General features: G+C 47.7%; 1 protein-coding gene across 1 annotated transcript; it reads right to left on the bottom strand.

Moving 5' to 3' along the window:
- Positions 1-2,595: 2,595 nt before the first annotated feature.
- On the bottom strand, positions 2,596-3,129 carry LOC139055502 (uncharacterized). The gene has a single exon (XM_070533014.1). The coding sequence runs from the start codon at positions 3,127-3,129 to the stop codon at positions 2,596-2,598; it is 534 nt and encodes a 177-aa protein (XP_070389115.1).
- Positions 3,130-9,523: the final 6,394 nt, after the last annotated feature.

Genomic DNA, 9,523 nt, shown 5'->3' with positions numbered 1-9,523 from the left:
AGACGGTTTACTGTGTTTTCAGCGGACGTGTCTCGCATTTAGCACACCTCCGGCCACTTGGAGTGAGCATCGACCACAACCAGGAACATGGCGCCCTTGAAAGGGCCTGCAAAATTGATATGCAGACGTTCCTATGGTCTGGTTGGCCATGCCCACGGACGCAAAGGAGCCGGGCAAGGCATCGCGCGTTGAGTGAAACAGGAGTTGCAAGAACGCACTTGGGTCTCAATGTCGCGATCGATGCCTGGCCACCACACGTAACTACGTGCTAGTTCTTTCATCCGAACAATTCCAGGATGTCCCTGGTGCAATTCTTCGAGCATCTGCGACTGGTGTTTCCGAGGAATAACGACACGCATTCCAAAAAGAAGACACCCTAGCTGTGCAGAAAGTTCACAGCGTCTGTGAAAAAACGGCTTCATTTCTTCACTCACGATGGTCTCAGGCCAACCGTTCATTACGTGCTGCATGACTATATTTAAAATCGGATCTCGGGCCGTTTCGCGTGCCACATCGCAACAGTTAATTGGCAAGGACTGCATGCGTAGGAGATAAAACTGGTCATCCGAGCATTCTTCACTTTCACTTGGCAGAGGCAATCGAGATAAGCAATCTGCTTCGGCGTTTTGACTCGATGGCTTATACTTCGAAGTAAAATTGTAAGCAGACAGAACTAAAGCCCAGCATTGCAGTCTAGCTGCGGCAACAGTTGGTATTCCCGTCTTGGGACCGAAAATTGTCTGCTAGGGTTTGTGGTCAGTAACGAGAACAAATGAACGCCCGAAAAGATAGTAGTGGAAACGTTTGACGCCGAAAACTAGAGCGAGCGCCTCTTTTTCCAGTTGACTATAGTTGACCTCCGCTGAAGATAAGGTACGTGATGCGTACGCAACCGGATGGCACTGACCATTTGGCTCCACACGAGAGATGACAGCTCCTATACCGTATGCCGATGCATCACACGACAGTTGCAGGGGCGCACTGGGGTCGTAGTGAGCGAGAACCGGTGGCTGCGACAGCAGTTGCTTGATATGCGAGAAGGCTGCTTCGCACTCGTCACTCCAGGGAACATCGAGTCGCAGCAATCTGTTTAGGGGTAAAACGACGTTTGACAGGTTAGGAACAAACTTGCCATAGTAGTTTATCAAGCCCAACAGTGAATGCAATTGCTGCTTGTCCGTGGGACGCGGAGCCTTTGCGATGGCTTCTAGCTTGGAAGTTGCCGGTTCAATTCCGTGCGCGCTAATGACATGTCACAAGTACTGCAACTTGTCTTTGAAAAACTCGCATTTTTCTTTCTTTACCCGGATGCCTCTGTCTGATAACCGTCTCAATACCACCTCCAAATTCTTTAGGTGCTCCTGTTCAGTCTTTCCGGTAACCATGATGTCATCGATGTAACAAGTAACTCTGTCAAGGCCCTTCAGAACATAATCCATGATCTTCTGAAAGATCGGCGGCGCTGAGGCGATGCCAAAAGGCAAACGGTTAACAACATATAAGCCATTGGACGTGTTCAAGGTCAGGTAGGCTTTGGATTCCTCGTCCATCTCGACTTGCTGATAAGCCCGACTTAAATCAATTTTGGAGAATTTCTGACCGCAATGCTGCCAAAAGCTCATCCAGCTTTGTAAACGGGTACGTTTCTACATCTAGGATTGGGTTCAGCGTGAGTTTGTAATCTCCACAGATTCTAATCGACCCGTCGCTCTTTACTACGGGAACAATTGGCGTAGCATACTTGCTACTGGCGACACGAGAAATGATTCTCAACTTCTCGAGCTTTTCCAATTCAGCCTCTACCCTTTTCACAAGGGCGAAAGGCACACTCCGTGCTTTTAGAAAACGAGGCACTTGGTCATCCTTACACCTGAGGCTTGCCTGCTCTCCTTGTATGGTCCCTAACTCATCCTTAAACAGGTCTTCGTTTTTCCGTAGCAGCGTTTCTAGTGCTGCAGGTGGACTGCCTGACGCAGTGGGCACCTTGCAAAGACCTCGAATGCCACCCCAGTCTAGCCTGATATGCTGTAGCCAGTTGCGACCTGAGAGCGGTATGCCGCCTTGCGGAACAATGTAAAGCGGCAATCGTGCCTCTTGGTTATTGTGGCGGACCAGCACATCCATTACTCCTATAGGCTTTACGGTTTCCTCTGTGTACGTCTTCAGTTGCATCTTTGATGGTGGCAAACGAACACCAGGAAAGTAGACTTTAGCCTGATGGTGCGACATGAACGATACTGCTGCTCCAGTGTCGAGCTCCATGTTTACGGTAGTTCCTTCTACATTTACGCCTACCATTATGGGTGCCATTCGTGACACGTCGACACTGTTGAGCTTAGTGAAGTCGTGCTGGGTCTTGCATTCAAGCGTGCGCATACACTGCTTCTGGTTTTTTGGTTCCGCTCTTGCTCTGCACATTCTGCGTATGTGCCCCTGCCGGTTACATTCGAAGCAAGTAGCTCGTACGTGCGGACATGCTTGCGCATCGTGCTTAAAAGAACCACAGCGATAACACTGCTGGGATTTGGCACGTTTACTTGCGTACTTATTCTTCTGCTTTCCGCTCTGCATTCGGTGAACTAGGCCACCGCTATCTCATAAATCATGGGCTGTCACTGCATTGTTCATTGCGGCCTCGGACGCCAGAGCACGGTCAACTGCCTTCTGGAAAGTTAAGTGCTTGTCCTCGACGAACAGCTGTCTCTGGATATCTATTTGCCGCATGCCACATACAAACTTGTCGCGAAGCGCATCGTCGAGAAAAGAACCGAAATCGCAGGTTTGAGCTAGCCTGCGTATCTCTTCTACAAACTGAGCTATCGTCTGCGTTTCGCCCTGCACGGCGCGATAAAACTTGGCTCTCTCGGCAATAACAGATGGCTTTGGCGACAGGTGTTTGCTCAAAACTTCCCTCAACTCGCTTAACGACTTCGATGTAGGTGTATCGGGAGCAGTCAAAGACTTTAACAGTTGGTAGGTTTTCGGACCGATGAGACTCACGAAAACGTCGACTTGAAGGTCGGCTGGAACCTTGTTTGCCCTCAGATACGATGAGAGTCGCTCGTCGTAGGACGTCCAGTCACTGGTCGAGTCGTCAAAAGGTTCCATCTGTCCCAGCTGCGAGGCCATTTCGCAGTATTGTCGGTTCCGAAGAAGAGACTGTCAACTTAGCTGCAGGGTCCCACTATCGATGCGTTGATCCTCGTCGCCATTATGTGGTGTTCTTCCAGGCAGGCAGGAACCAGGCGGTTGCAGGGACAGTACGCAAAGGGAATTGTTTTATTCCATTGACAAGGTGACTGGCGAGCACCAGCACAGCTGGGCCGCTGACTGTGATAAGCTGGGAAGAAGTGCGTCGGCTACGCTCGGCGCCGCGGTATATTAGCTCTTATCAAAGGGCCGTGTCGCAGTAGCGCACGTGTAGGTTATCGGTAGACGTGCAGCCACTACACCTGTTATGCTCGTTCCCTGAAACCAAGCCGACACTGGGGGTGCGTCACGGCTAGAAAGGTCCGACAGCGAAAGGGCTAATGAATTCTGCCACTGTTGTAGGCGGGTTACGCACGAGACCAGCGAATAGCTGCTCTTTCACGCCGCGCATGAGATGGCTCAGCTTCTTCGAATCAGGCACGTTGGGACCCGCGCAGCGAAACGGACGAGACATGTCCTCGGCAAACATGGAAACACTTTTGTTGGGCTTCTAAATGCGCAACTCGAGAAGGCGTTGTGCATTATCTCGAAGATCAGTGCTTCCGAAGGTATCAAGACGCCAACGGCAAAATTCGTCCCACGTTGTCAAATGTGCCTCGCGGTTTTGGAACCAGGTCCTTGCGCTACCTTCAAGAGAGAAGTGCACATTGGAAAGCTTCTGGTCTGGATGCCACTGATTGACCTTAGCTACACGTTCTTACTGATCCAGCCACTCTTCGGCATCTTTATACGTGTCACTGTGGAAGCTTGTGGGGAATACATTGTTTTGAACAGACACCTGTGTTGGACTCGCAAGCGTCGTTTCCTGAATCGCTGAGGTCGCTGACAAAGTTCCTTGCAAGAGACCGAATTCTGGGCACAGATCTTGCAGGCAGCGGCTTGCACAGTGCACAGGTGTTTCGACCCATGGATGATATCTTGATATCTTGAAGGGCTGGATGCAGGCCTACTCGCAGGAATCGTCCCTATCATTAGGCGATGATGCAATACCGAGCACGTCCACCCGTGTCACGGCTCACTTGAGACAAGAGCGGAGAGCGGCATTTATTCGAGACACTTAGAACAAGCGGTCAGTTCAGGCTTTTCCTTCTCTAGCACCTCACTTGCACACTCGAGGTCGTCGTCCTCGTTGTCAGCGTGGTTGGGCACAGATAGCGTCATGGCAATATGTAAGCAAAGAAACAAACATCAACCATAATGCAGGTATTTTAGGTCAAATCCAATTTCACTACAACAAGGTTCGGCTGTACTGTCTCATTAGACTCAAGTCTTTAAAACAAATAGTCGCTGGTACGAGTATCTCTCTAATAGTTTTCATATATTTCAAACTGGTAAGTGTGTGTGAACAAACATAAAATTGGAGCAAAAGTGTGACAAATGACATTGCGGCAGCTCAATACGTAGCGATACGTAGTAGAGCACACTATGCCACGTGGGGGACTTTTCTGGCTAAGCCACAATTTTTCACCCTCGCCAAAGAGCCCTGGGTATTCGAACAAACTGCTTATTTGTTCCTAATGCTCCATTTGTGCTTTTAACGCTCGACATTGTGCAATACAAATGAAAGAAACACATTAAATTAATTTATACAGTGAAATCTTGTTACTATGAACCTCAACTAATAATTTTCCCAGATTAATGAATATTTGAAAAATCGCTAGCCAAAAGCCTTTTGTCTTTAATGGGGGTGCATAAATATTCGAAACTTTCGAATAATGAATCAAACAGTGCCCAACTCAATTCACTCTTCAAATTGAATAGTCGGTATTCATAAGGACCGACTATTCAATAGACTATTCATAAGGACTGCGCAAGTGACGATGTGCTCACACCCGCTAGTTTTCCAGACTGCTGTCACATAGGCTGTTTGCGCCTGACTTCTTGGATCCTGCCAGCTCACCTTGGTTGTTTCATTCCCGTCATGGCCTGCCTTCGATCCCTTGCCGCTGCATCTGGTCCGATTTGTCTTCAATCTGGCAACGTACGTCGATGACGACGGAAGCAATCAGCACGGCACATAAACGTGCAACAGAGGCAACACCATTTGGGCATGACACCGCGCAAGCGAGGATGCGCTCACACCCGCTCATTTTCCAAACTGCTTTCACATAGGCCGTTTACACCGGACTTCTTGGATCCTACCAGGTTACCTCGAATGTTTCATTCCCGCCATGGCCTGCCTTGGATCCCTTGCTGCCGCATCTGGTCCGAACTGGCTCTTCAATCTGGCAACATACGTCGATGACGACAGCAGCAATCAGAACGGCATATAAACGCACAACAGAGGCAACACCATTTGGGCATGATACCACGCAAGCGACGATGCGCTCACACCCGCTCGTTTTCCAGGTGCAGGAAATCTGCACCATGTATTAGAAGCAGCAATTACTGCCTGTGCACGATGCCTTGCCCACCAGAGTTTCTTGATATGTCCAAGTGGTGACTCGGGCTGCAGATTTGCTTGTGGCAGTTGCTGTCCGATGTACTTCTGATGCTTTCGGGTGACATTAACTCTAATCCCAGTCCCATGACGAAGGCTGAGGCTGAGTCATTTGCCGTTGCCTTAGAAAGATTGCAGAAATTAGATGAAGTGTATGCATTCGTGCTCGACACAACCCGAAGGCTGGAAAAAGGCCAAGATACCTTGTTGAGGGAGCTCAACTGTTCCAAAGAGAGGGAAGCTGCAGCTGTGAAAGCAATTAAGCACTTAACTAAAAGAGTGGCCGCACTGGAGAGGCACAAGACTGAGAAAGGCGAAGCTAAAACTGCAAAAGAACAGGAGGTGGTTTCACAAAGTGAGGTAAACCATTTGAATGAAAGGATAGTGATGCGGGAAACATCAATCGCCAATCAACGTTCTGATGAGGTCGGCACACCCGAACATGCTCTTGGTTCTGTCTCGGAGCAGATTTCGTTAATAACATCCAAGTGCGATAATGCCGGGAATCGCTTGCGACGATGCAATCTTTTCTTTGGAATGGTAGACGATCGCAACGAAGACTGGGCAGCATCTGAACAAAAAATCATCCAATTTTGTTCAGAAAAGCTTGGCTTAACTACAACAAGCACACAGTTTGAGCGAGCACACAGACTAGGGAAGTATAATGATAAGAAACGTAGACCAAATATAGCGAAATTAACATATTTCAAGGACAAAGTACATATTCTTTCTTGTGCACGTAAATTGAAGGGTACTTCCTTTTCCATTGGGGAAAATTTCTCGCTGGAAACGCGATGAATAAGAAAGAAACCTTACACATTTGCGGAAGTGCAAAACACGCCTTTTAGGTTGTCTTTTGATAAAATGCCCATGGCATCTAAGACCTTCATATATGACACCATCACACACAGTGTTGTGCCGACAAGCAGATAGCTAGGCCACAGTAAATGTGCAAAGGATCCCCACGAGTCGAGTGCACGTATCAATCATTATAAACTATCATTGTCATATGCAAACATCCGCAGCCTCATGCCAAAACATGATCTGCTCTCTTCGTTCCTAGACGATAGTGAATCGCACATCGTAATTCTTACAAAAACAGATTATGAAATTCTTCCCGATGCGCATTCATATAACGTATACAGGCATCGTATACAGCATCGTATTGATGAAAGAGGTGGCGGCATCCTTCTAAAAATAAAGAGGGCAATAACATCATACTCAGTTAACACCAATTCAAATCTCGAAATTGTCTATGCAGCCTGTTTAATATCTTTTGTTCAGTTATTGATAGGTGCTTGTTACCATCTGCCAGATTCTGGTAATTTGTTCGTTAATGAGCTGCGCATCAGTATTACTAAGGCAACTATGTCCTACTGACAGCATCTATCTCAGTGGAGATTTTAATTACCCCTTAATCAACTGGGCTCAACTACCATCATCTTGTCATATTTCAACAGAATTCTGTAGCTTGACACCTAATTATACAACCTGACTCAAGTCATCAACCAACCTACCTGTGAGACCAATATATCAGATCTAATACTTACAACAGTACCCGAAACGATAAAAGAAATAACACACTTGGATGGATTCAGTGATCATCATTTACTTCAGGTAAATTTAGACATTCCAGTTCTGTTTATGGGCTATGTGACAAAGACAATTTATGATTACAATAAAGCTAATGTCATAGATATCAACACAGGACTTGAAACCTTCTTTTACCATGAATTTCTACCTTCATTTAACAGTTAAGGCATTGATGAAAACTGGACACTCTTAGAGATAAAGTGTCATCTTTGGTCAGCCAGAAGGTCCCTCTAATCACAATAACCAAAGATAAATCTAACCCTTGGTTCACTAGGAAGGTTAAGCAACTAAGGAACAAAAAAAAGTGGTTATACCAAAGCGGTTATATATAGTGTGCAGGTACCTGTTAAGCTTAGGATATTTATTTATTTATTTATTTATTTTATTGTACCCTCAAGATCGAAGTATTACAGAGGGGAGTGGGTAAAAAAACATACACAAGTAAATAAACAAAGCAGCAATAAACAAGAAATGTGATTAGTTAATTGCATCCGGGAGTGATGATGTCTGATAAGGCCGAACGAAACTTTGAGTTGAGGCAGGGACATACGATCTCTCCAATGCTATTCACAGCGTGTTTACAGGAGGTATTCAGACCTGGATTGGGAAGAAATGGGGATAAAAGTTAATGGAGAATACCTTAGTAACTTGCGATTCGCTGATGATATTGCCTTGCTTAGTACCTCAGGGGACCAACTGCAATGTATGCTCACTGACCTGGAGAGGCAAAGCGGAAGAGTGGGTCTAAAAATTAATCTGCAGAAAACTAAAGTAATGTTTAACAGTCTCGGAAGAGAACAGCAGTTTACAATAGGCAGCGAGGCACTGGAAGTCGTAAGGGAATACATCTACTTAGGGCAGGTAGTGACTGCGGATCCGGATCATGAGACAGAAATAATCAGAAGAAAAATTGGAGGACGCTTAAGCTTCGCCTTAAAGAGTGGGACGCGACAGCGTTCCCGTCGACCCGCCAAGGGGTATAAGACAATGCGCTACGGCACAGCGATCACTTACGATGCGCCCCGCATCGGACTTAGCGCCCACCTATCACGCAGTGAGCGTCGAGCAACGCAGCGTTCGGCGCGGCAACGAAACGTGCGCCTGAGCGAACGGAACGAACCAAAGAACTCGGTGTCTCGGAGGGGAAACGATCTACGCCAGCCAAACGTCGCGATCGGCACGGGCAGAGAGATAGATAGTAATCAAAAGAAAGGACCGGGAGCACGGCGAAGCGTCGTCAGGGGAGAGGGAGTCCCGCGACGCGCCTGGCAGCGGTCCCAATGCGCGCGCGGCGCGCCTCCTGTCGGGGCAGCGCCGTACATTGAGAGGAGGGGGTCTTCTGTGTTTGCCGCAAGATGGCTCTGCGTGTGCGGAAAGCGCAGAAGAAATGCAGCGGAAACGCACTTCGCAACTCGTGTAATTGTGAATTCTGTACGTTACATGTTCATAATTACCGATATACACCGCAGTATAACTTTCCACGGCTCGTTTCGAAGGCAACACCGCATTCACTAGAGGCGCGTTTGCACCGCTTGGAAGCATCGAACTCGTGGCTGAGTGGTAGCGTCTCCGTCTCACACTCCGGAGACCCTGGTTCGATTCCCACCGGGTCAATCTTGGAAGTTGCTTTTTATTTATGAAGCGCCTGCCGTGATTTATCGCTCACGGTCAACGCCGCAAACGCCGACGCCGACACCGACGCCGACACCGACGCCGACGACACCGGCTTTTCTGCGACACGAGCTCCTTAACGCTATCGCGTTAATAAGAATGGGCTGTGGTGCGTTTGGCAGGCATTCTCAGATCATGAACAGCAGGTTGCCATTATCCCTCAAAAGAAAAGTGTATAATAGCTGTGTCTTACCAGTACTCACCTACGGGGCAGAAACCTGGAGGCTTACGAAAAGGGTTCTACTCAAATTGAGGACGACGCAACGAGCTATGGAAAGAAGAATGATAGGTGTAACGTTAAGGGATAAGAAAAGAGCAGATTGGGTGCGGGAACAAACGCGAGTTAATGACATCTTAGTTGAAATCAAGAAAAAGAAATGGGCATGGGCAGGACATGTAATGAGGAGGGAAGATAAGCGATGGTCATTAAGGGTTACGGACTGGATTCCAAGGGAAGGGTAGCGTAGCAGGGGACGGCAGAAAGTTAGGTGGGCGGATGAGATTAAGAAATTTGCAGGGACGGCATGGCCACAATTAGTACATGACCGGGGTTGTTGGAGAAATATGGGAGAGGCCTTTGCCCTGCAGTGGGCGTAACCAGGCTGATGA

Source organism: Dermacentor albipictus, chromosome 2, assembly GCF_038994185.2.
Source record: "Dermacentor albipictus isolate Rhodes 1998 colony chromosome 2, USDA_Dalb.pri_finalv2, whole genome shotgun sequence".
Lineage (NCBI taxonomy): Eukaryota > Metazoa > Arthropoda > Arachnida > Ixodida > Ixodidae > Dermacentor > Dermacentor albipictus.
The sequence above is the reverse complement of the archived record's forward strand: the minus strand, read 5'-3'. Positions and strand labels throughout refer to the sequence as shown.